The 19,278-nt window shown below is 41.3% G+C and overlaps 1 protein-coding gene across 4 annotated transcripts in view; it reads right to left on the bottom strand.

Moving 5' to 3' along the window:
- LOC125461430 (uncharacterized) overlaps nt 1-19,278 on the bottom strand; it is a 103,116-nt gene that overhangs the window by 24,016 nt on the left and 59,822 nt on the right. For all 4 annotated transcript variants that reach the window (XM_059652759.1, XM_059652761.1, XM_059652760.1 and 1 more), the window contains one exon: nt 7,036-7,165. In XM_059652759.1, coding sequence (XP_059508742.1) covers nt 7,036-7,165 — 130 coding nt within the window. The remainder of the gene's footprint in view (nt 1-7,035; nt 7,166-19,278) is intronic.

A 19,278-nucleotide genomic window follows, 5' to 3' on the forward strand; every position in this document is an offset into this window, starting at 1 on the left:
GACCAAAACCTGTCCATCAACTACAAAGCACAAGTCAGGAGTGTGATGGAATACTCCCCACTTGCTTGGATGCAGCTTCAACAACTTTCAAGAAGCCTGACACCATCTAGGACAAAGCAGCATGCTTGGTTGACACCACATCCACAAAAATCCATTCTTTATACCACTGACGCTTGACAACAGCAGTATATACCATCGGCAAGATGCACTGCAGAAATTCGCTGAAGATCCACAGAAAGCACCTTCCAAACCCACAGCTACATCCACCTGGAGGGACAAGGGTGAGGGATACATGGGAACACCACTACCTTCTTAGTATTGAATGAATGTTACATTCTTAGATGTGCTGTCTTTCAGATGAGCTGATAAACTGAGTCCTTTGCTGCCAACTGTGCTGAAATAAAGGGACCTATGAAGAAAATTCAATCAACCAGTGGATCACTTCCAATGTCTAATACAAAATTATCTTTCAACTATAATCTCTCAGTAACAACTTCAAGTATGCATTTCTCGTGTTCCTGTTTTAATGACTTAGCTATGCGCAAATTGGCTGCCACATTTCCCTCTTATAACTGACTCTAGACTTCAAAAGTAATTCATGCAAAATATTTCGGTATGTTCTGAGAATTTAAAAGTGCTATATAAAAACAAAAAGTGCCAGAGGAAAGTACCACAGGTTTGGCAGCATCTGTGGAGAGAGAAACAGAGTTAACATTTTGAGTCCAATGACTCTTCTTCAGAATCGAAGCATGGTGGTAAATGATAACTTTTATGCCATTGAAAATGGTGAAAGAGGACCAAGCGGAACTGATGGTCAGGGTGCCCAGAGCAAAAGGCAAAGGACATGCTCACATTGCGGTCTCCTCAATGTTGGTGAGGCCAAACGCAGATTGGGCGACTGTTTTACAGATCACCTCCACTCTGCCAGGAAGGATGACCCTGACCTTCTCGTCACTTGCCATTTCAACTTGTCATCTTGCTCTCATGCAAATATTTCTATCCTAGGTCTGCTGCCGGACCCTTTCTCAGTCCAGGTACAAACACCTCACTGGGGAAGAATTTAGCTCTTTCTTTTATGTAAAGCAACAAGCATTATGTAAAGAAACAAGAATTAACTAATCAATCAATTAACCAGTTAAGATTCCATTCTAGATAGGAGTAAGGATACAACTGGGTTTCAAATGCAAGCCTTCCTGTTGAGGAAAAACATTAATATCAACACAAACCAAACTGACCAAACCAAGAACTCAGTTTCTTTTTAAAATTGAGTTTTACAAAAGCTTGAATGCAAATCTTTAATTTATTACGAACACCAGCTTCCACTGTTCCCTGTCTAGAAATAGATCTCAGCTCTTTTTTGCTGTTAGTTACAGTTAAATTCCATTGGCTGCTATGGTTACATTTGAACCTCTACCCCAGAGAAGTAAGCAAGGCATCTGGATTGCATGTCCAATGACATTACCATAAAACCAGCATCTACCTAGAACAATAAACAACTGCACCTCCCAGTCGCAAACCATTTCCACTCCTACCTCCCCACCTATACTCTCCTCTCCACCTATCTTCTTTTCTCTCCATCTTTGGTCCACCTTCCCCTCTCTCCCTATTTATTCCAGAACCCTCACCCTATCCCGCTCTCTGATGAAGGGTCTAGGCCCAAAACGTCAGCTTTTGTGCTCCTGAGATGCTGCTGGGCCTGCTATGTTCATCCAGCCTCACATTTCATTATCTACCTAGAACACCTTTACTTTAATTAAAATAAACCCACCACCAATTTAACAATTTTTCATATTCATCAAATTGCAAACACTACTCTGCAGGGGCAGTATAATAAAAAAACAACCAAAATAGGAAAAATAAAGAGGTGGCTCAATCAAAACAATGAGCCTCAAGGCTTTGAGCATGCTGCTGATCCCTACAAGCTCCCTTACCAATGACACGTGGTTTGATCTGGGTTTGATTCTACCCTTGGGTGACTGTCCTTGTGGAGATTGCACATTCTCCCCATGTCAGTGTGGGTTTCCTCTGGGTGCTCCGGTTTCCTCCCACAGTCCAAAAATGTGCAGGATAGGTGGATTGGCCATGCTAAATTGCTCGTCGTGTCCAGGGATGTGCAGGCTAGGTGGATTAGTCATGGTAAATGCAGGGTTACAGGGATGGGCGAAATTTTTTCAGAGGGTTGGTGCGGACTCAACGGGCTGAGTGGCCTGCTTCCACACTGTAGGGATTCTATGTATTCTATTCCAGGGATACAGGGATATCTTTCCCCCCACAGTGATCGAGAACGCCCTTGACCGCGTCTCCCGTATTTCCCGCAACACAACCCTCACACCCCGCCCCCGCCACAACCGCCCAAAGAGGAACCCCTCGTTCTCACACACCACCCTACCAACCTCCGGATACAATGCATCATCCTCCGACACTTCCGCCATCTACAATCCGACCCCACCACCCAAGACATTTTTCCATCCCCACCCCTGTCTGCTTTCCGGAGAGACCACTCTCTCCGTGACTCCCTTGTTCGCTCCACACTGCCCTCCAACCCCACCATACCCGGCACCTTCCCCTGCAACCGCAGGAAATGCTACACTTGCCCCCACACCTCCTCCCTCACCCCTATCCCAGGCCCCAAGATGACATTCCACATTAAGCAGAGGTTCACCTGCACATCTGCCAATGTGGTATACTGCATCCACTGTACCCGGTGTGGCTTCCTCTACATTGGGGAAACCAAGCGGAGGCTTGGAGACCGCTTTGCAGAACACCTCCGCTCAGTTCGCAACAAACAACTGCACCTCCCAGTCGCAAACCATTTCCACTCCCCCTCCCATTCTTTAGATGACATGTCCATCATGGGCCTCCTGTAGTGCCACAATGATGCCACCCGAAGGTTGCAGGAACAGCAACTCATGTTCCGCCTGGGAACCCTGCAGCCTAATGGTATCAATGTGGACTTCACCAGTTTCAAAATCTCCCCTTCCCCAACTGCATCCCTAAACCAGCCCAGTTCGTCCCCTCCCCCCACTGCACCACACAACCAGCCCAGCTCTTCCCCCCCACCCACTGCATCCCAAAACCAGTCCAACCTGTCTCTGCCTCCCTAACCTGTTCTTCCTCTCACCCATCCCTTCCTCCCACCCCAAGCCGCACCCCCATCTACCTACTAACCTCATCCCACCTCCTTGACCTGTCCGTCTACCCTGGACTGACCTATCCCCTCCCTACCTCCCCACCTATACTCTCTCCACCTATCTTCTTTACTCTCCATCTTCGGTCCGCCTCCCCCTCTCTCTCTATTTATTCCAGAACCCTCACCCCATCCCCCTCTCTGATGAAGGGTCTAGGCCCGAAACGTCAGCTTTTGTGCTCCTGAGATGCTGCTTGGCCTGCTGTGTTCATCCAGCCTCACATTTTATTATCTTGGATTCTCCAGCATCTGCAGTTCCCATTATCTCTGATACAGGGATATCTTCTCCTTTAGGAAATGGTAGGATCTTTAATGTCAAGCTGAAAGGACAGTCAGACCATGAATTAATGTGCTATTTGAAGCATCTCCTACAATGCTGCAGTTTCGCAGTACTAAACTTTAAAGTCATCCTTGATTTAGTTCATTCAAGTTCTATTTTGAATCCAAATCCTTCTGATTCAGAGGTGAAAGAACTACCAAGTCTGTGTAGAAGTGGCACTGTCAATTAAATAAGTATCATTAGTACTAATAGCATCTGTTTGCGCAGTTTTTATTTATTATAAGTCTTATTCTCTCACATTATGTGTAGTTCTTAAATGTTTTCAAGAGCTAAATTTTCATGCCCCAACACTGAATGGGCTCATTATCTGCAGCAAAGCCAGACTCAATATTAAAACAGTAAGGTGCTTCCTTTAGCACAACAACAACTTTTCAAAAATGGCTATATTCCATGGTGCCAAGTTACCTTTGGAAATGTTCAAATCTGAGCGGATCTAATCCTAAACTTGACTGGGCTTGATTGTGAATTAATTCTGTAGAACCACCCAGGTTTGAAGAAGCTCACATTTCAACTTCTTTTGCTTGATCAGCCCTGCCCTTTGGTTAAAAATATTTTTAAAAAAAGAACTGTTGCTTTGCTTTTGCAATGCTATTCAAACTTCGATTTCAATGAGGAATGACCACTTTAATCAAGCAGTGAACTCAACGGCACATTGCAACTTCTTATCTCTATGGTACAGCGTGAGATTTAGCTGAAAATCTTATGCAATTCAAATTAAACGCGAGCATACATAATTAAATGTTGCTTTGATTAAAAGTAAATAGAGATCTTGTTTAACAAGTGTTTTGTAAAAAGTTCTGATCTGATATGACTGTCTCCAATAGCACAATCATATTGTTAATAACTATCTGTAAATAAAAGGTTGACGTAAAAAATCATAGTCCAATTATTACCTCACCCTTTCTGCACACATTCACCATTAGTGAATGTCAGAATGATGGGTTTTATTCAGAGCAATGCAATCCCATAGCCCAGACTGCTCTGAATTTACAAAAACTAACTATAAATTCAGTTCCCTCCTTTGTAACTAGTCCACTCTTGCCACAATGAAAATGCAGCATTACCAGTTTTGAGATTTCATGTCCTACTTCAGCAAAGCAAAAAACTGAAAGAACTGAGGATGCTGGAAATCAGAAACAAAAACAGAAATTGCTGGAAATTCTTAACAGGTCTGGCAGCATCTGTGGAGAGACATCAGAGTCAATATATTGGATCCAGTGACCTTTCTTCAGAAGAAGGGTTCTGAAGAGGTGTCACTGGACCTGAAACATTACCATTGATTTCTGTCCACAGTTACTGCCAGACTTGCTGATAATTTCTAGCAGTTATAGTAAATAGTTGATGAAGACCGAATTTCATGAAGATATCATGCATCTCCTGAACTGACTGAATGGTGGCAGTACCTGAAAGTGGACATGGGACTGTGATATATGGTTAATCCTTTCCAGTTGAGTGTGATGCAGGCAGTGTAACAATTTGGAGTTGCATGTTTATTTCAATATCAGCATCTAGTCATTGCCAACTGTGCTACTGATTGGATACCAATTTTGTGAATGGCATGTCAAAAGCGAGCCTGCATCATTTAAAGGGGTGATACATTGTGGCTGGAATAGGTCTCTTCACTAATGTAGGAAATTAATCTGTTCTGTGAAATATTGAAGAGTAGTGCAAGGTGGCGCAAGAGGTCTCCACGGGAGAGATGTTGCATGGCAGGCACGCACTAGGATTACCTCCACACACAGTCTCAGATAGCAGTCAAGCTCCAGTGCAGCACCTCAAGACATTCAATGATCTCACATGAGTGGTCAAGGCAAGTGAATGCATCTTCAGATATCGTATCTTATCAGTTGCATCTATAGCCTCAGAACCTACTCAAATCACTGCATATCCAACTATCACCATGCTTTATTAATCAGAGCTCATAACTGGCTCATATTCTTGTGCTCCACCTCAGGCTCACACATTTCACACCTACTTCTCATAGCACTCTGCCAGCTCTACAACTCATGCCAACCACATCACCTGAACTGATTTCATCCCATTCACTGATACGCTTCTTGATTTCACTTCTTGATGGAAAGGTTATTAAATAGGATAAGGGACTGTTTTGTTGCTGGTAATATACGTGCAAAGACAGTGGATTACTTACTGGACAGAAGGCAGAGACTAGAAATAAATGGGATATTTTCAAATTTGCAGGCTATAATGAATGTTGTGCCACAAGTACCAATGCTGGGATCTCAGCTATTTGCTATCTATATTGATGACTTAAATGCTAATTTATCCAGATGTATCCAAGTTTGTTCCCAATGCAAGGTTAGCTGGGTCAACAAACCTTGTGGAAGGCACAGAAAGGCTGCAAAGTGATAAAGACAGGCCAAGTGAATGAGCAAATATGGGGAAAATCAAATATAATGTGCGGAAACATGAAGTTATTCACTAAAGTAGAACAAACAGAAAATCAGAATATTTTTTAAAGTGAAGCTTTTGAATGTTGATGATCAGAGAGATTGGGTGTCTTCGTACAAGCATCACGGAAAGTCACTATGTGGTACAGTAAACAATTAAGCAGGCAAATAGAAGGTTCACCTTTATTGCAAGAAGGCAAGAGTACATTTGTACGGGGCTTTGTTGAGATGATACCTGGAGGGCTGTGTGCAGTTTTGGTTTACTTATCTAAGGCAGGAAATACTTGTCTTAGAGAGATGAAACAAAGGCTAACATGATTCCTGTCAGGAAAAGTTTGTTTGATGAGGAGAGATTCAGGGGAATGTGTTTACACTTGCTAGAGTGATCTCATTGAAACATATGAGGTGTTGAGTGGATTTGACAGGATAGATACTGAGGTGTTTCTTCTGGCTGATATTTCTAGACTCAGGAGGCATTGTCTCCGGATAAGGAATCAGTCATTAACACTGAAAAGAGGAGGAATTTCCTCACTCAGAGGGTCAAGAGCCTTTGGAATTCTCTATCCAAAGAACCGTGGCTGCTCAGTCGTATATTCAAGGCTGAGATCCGGAGATGTTTAGCTTCCCATGAGATCAAGGGATGTGAAGATCAGATCGATTAGCAAAATGAAGGTCTAAAATGACTGGAGAATTGAGCTTGATGGGTCATGTGGCCTACTCGTGTTCCTGTTTCTTATTTTTTTTTAAACTGTTCTTATGAGACACCAAATATGACTGAGTTGCAGCCAGGGCCTCTCAAACATCTTGGAGGAGAGTGGGGCTGGTTATGTAGCAGACAAAATGAGCTAATGAGATTATGGAACAAATGAAAGTTAAACATTGTGAAAAGAAGGATATGGGCAACAGAGGTTTGGATGATCTCAAAATCAAAGCAGAAAATACTGGCAACTCACTCGTAGTCCTGAAGAGTTAACTTTTTCAAAACAAAGATTTATCGTTCTAACACCTCTACCCAAAATGCGAATTTAAATCATTGGTGACAGAGGAATATTATTCTTTTTATGAACATACAAAGCTATCAGAAAAAGTTGTATTATTACCAGAGGTCCAATAGTCCTGGAGCCTTTTCTTTTTCTTCTTCTTTGGCTGTAACTCATTGCTTCCAGACTGATGCTTCACATTTTCTGATGTTATCTCTTGGTTTCCATGCACATCTTGAAAGTTTTCAGTCTGATAAGGCAAATATATTTTTTAAAAAGCTCCCAATGGAAAACTGCAAACTACACATTAATAGGGTCATAGATAGCCTGAGGTTATTTAATTGCAGCATTTCACTTAATATTTAAAATGACTTTCTCCCTTAATCTGAAGCTAGTGATCTGGGTATACTGCTAAGGGAAAGATTAAGAATAAGATAAAGCGACTATTGACCACCTGGTAATTTTTTTCCCCTCTTTTCATAGAGTTGGAGATCAGTGTTCCTTTAAACAACAAAGACCATTTTGTGCTGAATACGATTAAAATCCGCTCCGAGGTAATCTGGAATTCAATTGTTAGTTAGAGTAGCATTTTGGGACAAGGTGCTTCTTAATAAACGGCAGTTATGTTTACTTATCTCAGTGCCATAGAATTCCTGTGCCATCAGAAAACAAAATAAGGACCAGGGCAGATTAGGCAAAAAGTGAGGTAATGGTCTAGGGGCATTATTGCTAGACTATTAGTCCAGAGACTCACGTAATGTTCTGGGGTTTGAATCCTGCCACGGTAGGTCATGGAATTTGAATTCAATAAACATCAGGAATTAAGAGTCTCGGGACAACTATCAAACCATTGTCAATTGTCAGAAAAAACACAAGTTCACAAAATATCCTTGAGGAAGGCAACTGCTCTCCTTATCTGATCTGACCTAAAGTGACTCTGGACCCACAGCAATGTGGCTCTCTTAAATACCCACTGGGCAATTAGGGATGGGTAACAAATGCTGGACTAGCCAGTAACACCCACATTCCACAAATGAACAAACAAAAAAAAAGCTTCTAAAGAAGGATTGATGGCAATTAGAAGAAAGTTCAAGGATAAATGACATTTAAGTAGGAAGCCAGTAGGGATATTTCTGCTGGACGTGCAGAGTGGAAAACTATTCAGTAACGAAAGCTGGAAATCAAACACATTAACTTTGAACGATTTGTTGCCTGAATGCAGAGTTATTAGTATTTACTTTTAACTTCAAATCTACGTTATGTTGTTGATTCTGCTCATTTCATTCATTTTGAGATTCCTTCTTCTTGCATTTTGGTTTATTGTCTGCATTTGTTCTCAATTCTCACTGCACCTGACAATCCCCAAACCATCACTGTAGTTAGAGATTCCAGTGCCACACCCTGAAATTCTGCTGTCTAAGCTGTTCCAGTTGTTTCCATCTCTCTCATCCTTTAAAAAAATCATCAAAAGCTATTTCCAACCACCGTTTCAGTTACCCCCTTTAACATCAAGCTAAATGTTGCTTGTTGTCATGGAATTATACAATCACTGCAGTATGGAAAGAGGCCATTTGGCCTATCCAGTCCACACTGACCCTCCAAACAGCATTCCACCCAGACCCAGAACACCCATTAATTATCATTTACCAGGGCTAATCTCCCTAACCTGCATATTCCTGGAAACTATGGGCAATTTAACATACCAATCCACCTAACCTGCATAACAAGGTGCAGAGCTGGATGAACACAGCAGGCCAAGCAGCATAGGAGCAGGAAGGCTGACGTTTCGGGCATCAGAAATGATGAAGGGTCGAGGCCTGAAACGTCAGCCTTCCTGCTCCTGTGATGCTGCTTGGCCTGCTGTGTTCATCCAGCTCTACACTTTGTTATCTCGGGACCTCCAGCATCTGCAGTTCCTATTATCTCTCCACCTAACCTGCACATTTTTGGACTGTAGGAGGAAGCCGGAGCACCTGGAGGAAACCCATGCAGATATGGGAAGAATGTTTCTCATGGCTCCTACCTTTGATACGTTCAAGGTGAAATATATGGTCAGGGAAAAAGCGTGTTTCTAGATAAGTCTTCTTCAGTAAACCTTACTTAGAATTGTTCTTAAATCTCAAACTGAAACAAAATGAATGTCTCAGCCTGTTAACATTATTTAGATTGTGGAACAAAATAAAATCCTACAGTGTCACTTTCTCCAATGAAAACACTGAGCATGAAGTAAACAGAACCTTTGAGGAAACTGCAGAAAGCCAAAGTGAGATTTGATATATTGAAAACAACACTGTACCTTAACATAAAATGAGTGCTGTTACCTTCAAAAATAAGAAAAAAAAATTGAACACCATTGAGTGGCAATGGTTTCCACAGTTACAATTCCAAACACTGTAAGTCAAAGGTGAAGGGGGTGGTGGTGTGAATGGAAGTAAGAGAAATGTAACATGCTCTGTATTCTTTTGATTTTCACTTTGCAGCACAAGAGGTACTCGATCAAGTACAGTCAAGTAAACTACAAAGGAAAGAGAAATGCATTCAGCAGAAAAACTGGTTTGATTACTTACCTTATATTATGGTTACATATTGTCCTGAAACTTGATTTGTATGTACATGACGTAACTGTGGCTGTGTTGGTTTAAAATGCATGGTAAGGCAAATACAGCGACATGTTGTACATCACAAATACCGCAGAATATTGAGGGAGGAAATAAACTAATTGAAAGTTCCACTTGGGACTGCCCAGTCTTGAATGATTAGTTGTGCCTCTTTCTAACACAGCCCCAATTTCACCACAGGAGGAAAACTGGAAAACGGAAAACTTAATTTGTGTATAGTACAGATGCAGCTCATAATTGTTCTGACTGAACAACGCATTGTTAGCTTAATATGTTGGCATGGCTCTATGAGGAGTATGTTCACTTTGTTCTCATACTGAAGTAAATCACCTTCTTAGTACAGGGCCAACATTAAACTTTGCCAGGTTGGTGAGGAAGGTGGGGCACTTATGCTCAAGGCAGACAACTCTGAACGCACGACTTGCTCATCTCTGTAAAATGAAACACTGAGGAGGATAGGAGCCCAAAGGCAAAATGGGAACAAATTTCAATATGTGTTTTTCTATAATGCAGTTTTCATTGAAAGCCTATTTTTGTCTTGTCACTTGGGAGCCATTCTTCAAAATGATTCCAACTGGTGGATTTTTCAGAGCCAACTATTAATTATGAGCTGTAAAACAGAAAATTCTGGAAATAAAAGGGTCAGGCAGAATCTCTGGAGACAGAAACAGGCTTAATGGGCTGACTTTTATGTTGGGTTCCAGGGTAGGAGAGTGATGGGAGAGCCCCATTAATATTAGTCAGGCTGCCAATTGGTTTGAGGTGAGACTTTAGCTTCCATGATGAAGAAAACCCTGCCTTTGAGAGCTGCCAATCAAACAAATGGCCGATAGCTCTCCAGGACACCCATCAGAGTCGTGGTCAAGTGATAATGGGAACTGCAGATGCTGGAGTCGTGGTCAATGCTGGAATTGCAGTGAGTCCTGATTGGAAGCAAGCTGTGAAGGAGCCCAGATAGAGGTAAGTCTGGTGCCTTGCCAGGAGTGGGCTCTCGGGCTTCAGCAAAGAGGGGTGGGGCTGTATTTAAGCAGGTTGGAGGGAGTGTAGGACCAGAAGAAGTACTTTGTGGGAGGGACATTCCATTGGCGCAGGACACTAAAAAAGGACGTACCCTTACCTCCTTGCATGGCTATCATTGTTTTACTACTTTGACTGGAAAGTTAGCCTGTCCTCTTCATAGGCAAAATCCCATTAGCAGCAAATATAGGCCCTAAAGTGGCCTTCCTTGTCACTGCTAAAATTGCACAAGGGTAGGCATCAGGAACTGCATGAGTTGCATGGCAAATTTATATCATACCCTGTAGGCTTTCCTGCTCCAAAGGGAATATATGTTTCAGCCCAATGTTTCAGGTTGATGAAAGGCAGAATCTTCTGCACTTCGATCTTGCTGGGAGGTTGGGACCATATCTGGTTTTGTAAGGTACAGCAAGATGAGTGTCCTAAACCTCTCAGCTGGCTGCCTTCATCCTTTGAACACCCTCTCTGATGAAGGGTCTAGGCCGAAAACGTCAGCTTTTGTGCTCCTGAGATGCTGCTTGGCCTGCTGTGTTCATCCAGCTTCACACTTTATTATCTTGGATTCTCCAGCATCTGCAGTTCCCATTATCTCTGCCTTCATTCTTTCATGTCTTGAGCATTCTTCTACACATCGTTCACCTGGGTCAGGAATCTGACTAAGCTGTTGTAACGGGGGGAGCAGTAAGGCTTTGCTTCCACATGGAGAGGGAGCACTAAGTGAGACAAGGAATGACTGCTAAATTGGGAATTTTATACAGCTGGGAAGTCAGATTAGGGGAGGAACAGCTGCTTTTACAGTCACCAGTGGATTTTGTCTTTGTCTCTGCTGTTACTTTCGCTGTGTAAATTACTTTAGCAGTGTAAATTAATAGTGAATTGACTAATTAAATGCACATATTCAGACACAGCAGGGATAGCAGTATACTTTGCTAGTCTAATGTATGAGAATCTGTGAAATGCACTGCATTTTCAGAAAATCATTTCTGCAGGGAGTTTTCACATTGAGCAACTTTGGCTCAGAGTCGTTCAACTGAGGCTTGAGTTGCAGGCAATGTGGAGCAGCAGGGAGGGGAAAGTTAACTGAATACTTTGTTCCAAAATATAGTTCCACCTCTTTAGTTAGGTAGAACTTCACAGTTGGTTAATGGTCAGGGACAGCAGAGTTCTGACTGCAAGTCAGGCAGGCATGGGGACCCCGGATGTAGTGATGGATTGTACTCAACCATTGACTTTGAACAAGAGGAATGAGGCCCAAATGGATGAATAGAAGGGGTACAGGATGAATAAATAAATTCACCAGAGAACTCTGGTGCTGGATATCGTTCAAGTGGGGAGAGCAAAGAGAAACATAACAGTGATAAGGAACAGCACATTCAGGGGGATAAACTCTGCTCTCTGTGTTGCGCTGCCTACCCTGCACTAGGGTTAAGGAAATTTAGAGTGGTATTATTGCTGACTGTAATCCACTGACCCAGATAATGTTCTGGGGACCTGGGTTCGAATCCCACCATGGCAGATGATGAATTTGAATTCAATAAACTATCTGGAATTAAGAATCTAATGATGGCCATGAATCAATTGCCAGGAATAAAAAACAATCTGCTTCAGTAATGTGGAGAGAGATAATGGGAACTGCAGATGCTGGAGAATCCGAGATAATTCTCCAGCATCTGCAGTTCCCATTATCTCTGATACAATTTTAACCTCACTGCGAAGCCTCTTCCAGGGATGCCTAACCTGAAGAAGTTACCCTCCTCCCTCCAGACAAACCTCAGGGGATCTCTCTCCCACTGCAAATCCATCTTTGATCCACCTCCCCCTCTCTCCCTACTTATTTCAGAACCCTCTCCCCCTCCCCCTTTTCTGATGAAGGGTCTAGGCCTGAAACATCAGCTTTTGTCTTCCTAAGATGCTGCTTGGCCTGCTGTGTTCATTCAGCTCCACACTTGGTTCAGTAATGTCTTTTTGGGAAGGAAACTGCCATCCTCACCTGGTCTGGTTCATGTGTGGCTGTGGATGCACGGCTGCCCTCTGGGCAATTAGGGATGGGCAATAAATGCTGGCTAGCCAGCGATGCCCACATCCCAAGAATGAATAAAGAAAAAAGATCTCCTCATAGTGGGTAATGAACTTGGTGTGAGTAGGTGCATCTAGTTGTTGTATAACCTGCTGAAACAGGAATGACGTTCAGAATGCTGAGAAATTTTGAAAAGTTAGGATCCAAAATAAAACACAGAACATCAAAGATAATAATCTCTGGATTGTTACCTGAGCCATGTGTCAATTGACAGAGGGTGAAACCTTAAATTAGGATTAAATGCATGGCTCCAAGCATGTTATGGGAAGAAGTGACTTTTGAGTTATGGGCACTGGTGTCAGTACTCAGTAAAAAGAGAACTGCTCTGTTGGGATGGGCTTCACTTAAACTGGGTTGGAATTAATCCTGACAAACTATATCAAAGGTGCTGCCGATAAGGCTTTAAACTAAAAGGGAAATGGTCAGGGTGGATTGGTTGGGGACACAACGATTCAGAGAAGGAAGGATTAGAAATCTAAATGGGAGGGTTGAGGAAAAGGCACAGTGCAGTAATTGGGGTAAAATCAAGCACAGTGGGGCAGGAAAAGGTAGAGTTTAACAGTAATTGTCCATTAGTATGGTCCATGCATAGATTAATAGTTACAAAAAATGTAATTAAGGGTTCTTTATTTGAATGCATGAAGGATTTGCAATAAGACAGATCAACTAATGACACAAATGGAACTAATAATTTAGACCATAAAGGAGGAGAAACCACTAAAAGGTCATGATCCGTTGACAATATCCATCAGTAAGAGGAAAAGTGGAAAAGGAAACCCAGAAAGGAATTTCAGCAGTCTCAAGGCCAAGAAACTATGCCATCTCCTGGAAATATCTGTCAAATATGTGGTCAGAAATTCTGCTCTGGGAATGGGCTCATCACCTACATGAGGACCCACAGAACCCTGTATCAGTGACGCAGAATTTCATGGTGGACAATTAAACTCTTTAGCTGATGATGACAAGTAATTTAGATCTAGTTGCTATCATATTCTAGTACCTATGAAAATACATACCTGAAACATTTACCTGAATTTTCACAGACCATAGGGTTGCTCTCTCTTTAGGAGAGTCAACTGGTGGTTATATAACCTGAGGGCCACAGGCAAGGGGAGAGGTTGAGAAGGAAAGTCCTTCATGGTAACCTCAGTCTATGATAGGAATTGAGCCTTTGCTGTTGGCATCACACTGCTTTGCAAACTAACCATCCAGCCAACTGAGCCAAACTAAACCCCATCCAAGTGAGCTTAACCAATCGCTATCACTTAACAAATGTTGACTGACCTGCTGAGTATTACTAGCTTGTTATATTTAACACTGAATGATTATTTTTATATATTGCATGATTTCTCTTTTGTTAGTGTGAACAGACGCGCTAGATATTTTAAAGAGGAACATAGTCTGAATTTAAAGCTTGTTGTTATGTATGTGATTAATGTCTTTGTTTGGATTCCTAATGAATTACAGATATGTATTGTTGCAGAACATGAACCAATTCATGCATTTGTCATGCCGTCGTGAGTAAAGATCTGAGGATTTCTGTGTGACTAATACTGAGAGGAGGATAATACAAGAGGAGTGATACGTTGGCAGAGCATTTTTACAATGGATTCCCTGTTCTAAAATGTTATGATTTTTCTAACAGTGAGGGAAGTTTTCTTCTCTGCAATTGGGCAGCAAATAATTGAATGGATGCAGATACATCGCGAAAAACTGTGAAGAGTTTCTCAGATCACTTAAATGGAAGGAAACAGACAATTGGGCAGACTCTATTGAAGGTATGCAATCTTCTCAGCTTGATCTTCCTCTATGCACTCTGCTCATTTCATCACTTAGTACCAACTTGGACAAAAAACATCCTGCAGTGTTTTTGTCAATACACTGATCTTAGATAACAGCCTATCTACTATAGAAACAAAAACAGAAGTTGCTGGAGAAGCACAGCAGGTCTGGCAGCACCTGTGAAGGTAAAAACAGAGTTAACGTTTCGGGTCTGGTGACCCTTTCTCAGAACAGCAATTACTACAGCACTACTATACTATAGCATTCTTTGCAGTTTAACATTCAGTGTTAACATCGAAAGTTGAACATTTTCCACTAGTTTATACTATAAATTTCATCCTCTGACCTTAATAGAACTATTAGCTACTTAATAGTTAAGAACTTGAAAATTGGTGGAAAAAGATTGTTTTAGTCAAAGATGCACTTTTCAAAATAGTTTACAATTATGTAAATTCAAAGGGAAAAAACTAACATTTACACTGCATGAAAGGACAGTGTTGGTTGGTTGGCAAATCAACCCTGATTGGTAGAGATGTTGCTGTGGAGAATATACCCATTAATGCTGATTGATAGTTAGCAGCCGGGCTTTGTTTCATTTTAAGCCAGTATGGTTGGTCAGGGCATTGGCCTGAGAAATGAATCAGAGAATTTTATAACCTATTTTGTTGAGTTGAAACTGGCGCAGTGCATGTAAACGTTCTTACTGCCTGCCCTTTCTTATCTGTGACTGATTCTGCACAATAAGAGCTGGCCAAATGTTTGGGTAAATTGTTGCAACAAGTTTTAAGCTAGTTATCTGTTTATATGGTGAAAGATTCTTCACATTTATGAATGCCATGCAGAACTTGCATATTGATAGCAATATAGCATCTATATGCTCCATTTATACTGTTAGCTTATTCACTAATGCACCTTTCGAAGAAACCCTCAACATCTGCACGACAGCACTACATCATGGCAACCTAGACCTGCTTCCATTTCATTAATCGGTATTCGTTAAACTTATGAACTCAGCAACTCATGCAGTTGAATTCAGTTTTAATGACACCATGTCTGCCAAAATAGATGAGGCTTCCATGGGATCACCATGAGGTCCAGCTCTTATAATCATCTTTGTTATATTTCATGAGAAATGTGTCTTTAAGGGAATGACATCTAACCTTCCAGCCCTTCCATATTTCTGATTTACAGTACAGATTTGCATAATACACTTGATTCTGCAGTTGCATGTAAGAATTTCCTTATGTGTCTTAATGGTTGACCAATCATAGTCAACCTTCCTGGTTGCACTCAAACTTGTGTTTGAAAGAGAACAATTAAATGAGCTTTCCTTGATAGTTAAGAAATTGGCCAGGGTTTCTCTGTTACAGTCTACCATAAATGGTGCCTTTACTGGTCAGTTGGGGTTCCTACAATTCTACACTATAAGACTGAAGTTATTAGGAACCTCATAAATATGGCATGATTCATTTGTTCACCAGCTAAACTAGATACCAAAATAGGGTACATCAAAGTTATCTAGTAGGGTTATGGCTACCCTGGCCAAATCATTTCTCACAGTTTATTGTGCAAATTCATGGAAGGCTGTAAAGCTGGAGGTTAACCGTGGTCCTGAGAAAAGCCCAATCTACCTTAGGTTATCCTCAGTAAGTCAGCTAACTTAAAAGTTAGAGCAACAGGTGAAGCTATCTGTTTCATGCTGCTTCTATGCAGAAACAACTCAAGTGGTTTTTGCCTTTAACAGATTGGTGCTGTCATGCCAAAAGGACATTCTGCCTATCACATAAATGAGTGATATGGTCCATGAATTTCAGTGCCAATATGATGTCAGGTGTGTGGGTTGTTTGCCTGTAGATTAGCAGATTGTATCAACAGCATGTCCCTTCAGTTGTTCACAGCAAGAAAGGTACAGGCAAATTAACATACAAACAAACATATGAACAATGATTGAGAATAGACTACTTGGTCCTTGGAGCTCACTCTGCCATTCAACAGTATCATAACTGAATTTATTTTAATCTCAACTTCACAATTCTTGAATAACCCCAATAGTCTTTGATACCCTGCTAGTTAAGAAATTATTTAACCTCTTGTTGTGTTGAACATGACATCAAATGAAGCTAATCCCTTCTGCCTGCCCTTGGTCCATATCCCTCCACTCCTTGCTTATTCATATGCTTATCTAAAAGTCCCTTAAATACTCTTATCATATCTGCCTCCACCAACCCCATGGCAGTGCGTTCCAGACCTTTACCACAATGTTTTAAAAAACGTGCTCTTCACGTCTCCTTTGAACTTTCCCTCTCTCACCTGGTATTAGACATTTCAACTGTGGGATAAAGGTTCTGACCGTCAACCCTATCTATGCATCTCATAATGTTATAGACTGATATCGCTTGTGCCCCCAGCCTCCACCACTCAAAAGAAAACAACCTGAGTTTTTCTAGCCTCTCCTTATGGCTCATACCCTCTACTCCAGGCAGCATCCTGGTAAACCTCTTCTGCACCCTGTTCAAAGCCTCTACATCCTTCCTTGAATGTGGTGACCAGATTGAACACAATACCCTAAGTGTAGCCAAACCAAAGTTTTCAAAAGCTGCAACACAATTCATGTTCTGCGATTAACCCCTGATTGCAAAATATGTGACATAGTGTCTAACATTAGGCAGGAACAGGATACTGATTGTGGATGATCAGCCATGATCATAATGAATGGTGGTGCTGGCTCGAAGGGCCGAATGGCCTACTCCAGCACCTATTGTCTATTGTCTATTGACTCTGCAACCGGACAACATTTGTTGGATGATCCTGAACGTGTGAGGAGTTATGCTGACAACCGATTGAGGATTGTCAGTTGAGCTTGCACTATCTATTACATTTTAAAAAAAACCTATTTTGCTAAGCAACATGTTCAAAGATGTTATTATACACCTCTGGAGCAGGTAAGACTTGAACCCAGGCTTTCCGGCTTAAGGGTGTAGAAACTATTACTGCACCACAAAAAGGTACAACCATGACTAGAAGCTAAAAAGTCACTGTATTCCTACCAGATCATGTAGCTGCACTATCATTACAGGGAGATGACCAGTGGTGGTTTAACCTGAGGGTCATCACACCTTAGATGAGGGGGAAAGTTGAGAAGATGAGTTATTTGAGAGACAACTTAATTTTCCATTTATATCCATCACATTAAATAATCCCAGTAAAGCAACATTTTGAAGTGACAAAGGTTTTAAAATAATCTTAACTTTAACATAGATTTGGCGGGGCAGACAAGCAGTTTCTGAAAGGTAAGAAATTCCTAGAGTGTGTCCAGAAGAGATTTCCACAACAATATGTCCTGGATGCAACAAGGGGACAAGCAATAGTCATGGATAATGAGCCAGAATTAATTAGTAACCTAACTGTGTGTGAACATTTATCAAATAGTGATCATACATGATTTAGTTCAATGTAGCTTTTGAAAGCAAAAACCATGGATCAGTTACGAGTGATTTTGATTTAACTGAGGCTGATTTTGACAATACGAGACAGAGACTGTCCACAGTAAACTGGAAAAATCTCCTAATGGATAAAACAACTGAAGAACAGAGGATGAAGTTTAAAGAAACACAGTACAGAACCAGCTTACACCCCTAGCCGGAAAAAGCTTTACTTCACAGAAAAAAATCAGCCACGGACAATTAAAGGGACAACCAAATTAAAAGGCATACAAAAACAAACAGCACAGATCCTGCTGAATGGGAAACACACAAAGACCAGGAAAGGCCCATGAAACCATTTATAAGTGCCACTAAAAGGGATTAAGAAAGGAAATTTCCCTTGAACATCAAAATCAATAAGAAGAAATGTTATAGTTATATAAAGGGAAAGCAGTGGCCAGGAGACATGTTGCCCCACTAAAGGCTGAAAGAGCACTTATTGTCAATGGCTATGGGGAGATGGCAAGCATGTTGAATAATTACTTTGCCTCAATGTTTACAATGGAAAAGGAGGATGGCTTGCCAGCAGTCCTGAGAAAATTAATAGTAGATTGGGAACAGGGACTGAATAAAATTAATGTAAGTAATAAATGGCAATGAGGAAATTAATGGAATTAAAGAGTGACAAATCCCTGAGACCTGACAGTTTTCATCAGAGCATGTTAAAGGAAGTAGGGGACCACAGGAGGCCTCCCTCTGGATTGGCAGATCGCACTTGTCACTTTGCTTTATAAGGAGGATGAAAGACGAAAACCAAAGGATGACTGACCAGTTCATCTAATATCTGTGGTGGGGACTCTTTTGGATGCTAGAATCAAGGATGGGGTAACTGAACATTTTGAAAATTTTCAGTTAGTTAGAGACAGCCAGCACAGATTAATGGCAGGTAGGTCATACCTAACATTGAATTATTTGAAGAGGTGACTGAGGTGGTGAACAGGGAAATGTCTATGAATGTTGTTTATATGGACCTCCACAAGGTATTTGATAAAGTCCCATTTAAGACACTGTTAACTAAGGTAGAAGAATGTGGAATTGTGGGAAAATTATTGACAGGGCTGGGAAATTAGTTGAGTGGCAGGTGACACAAATTGAGACTAATGAGTAGTTAGTCAAATTGCCAAGATGTAATCAGTAGTGTTCCACAAGGATCCATATTAGAGTCATAATTACTCATGTTAGTTATTAACGACTTGGATAGTGGCATAGAAGTCATATATCAAAATTTGCTGATGATGCAAAGTTAGGAGGGATCATAGGCAGTGTAGATGATAGCATAAAATTGCAAAGGGATATTGCTGGGCTAAGTGAATGGGCAAAACGGTGGTAGATGGAGTTCATTGTAAGAAAATGTGAGGTTATCCATTTTGGACTGAAAATGAATGCA

Source organism: Stegostoma tigrinum, chromosome 19 (genome assembly GCF_030684315.1).
Source record: "Stegostoma tigrinum isolate sSteTig4 chromosome 19, sSteTig4.hap1, whole genome shotgun sequence".
Lineage (NCBI taxonomy): Eukaryota > Metazoa > Chordata > Chondrichthyes > Orectolobiformes > Stegostomatidae > Stegostoma > Stegostoma tigrinum.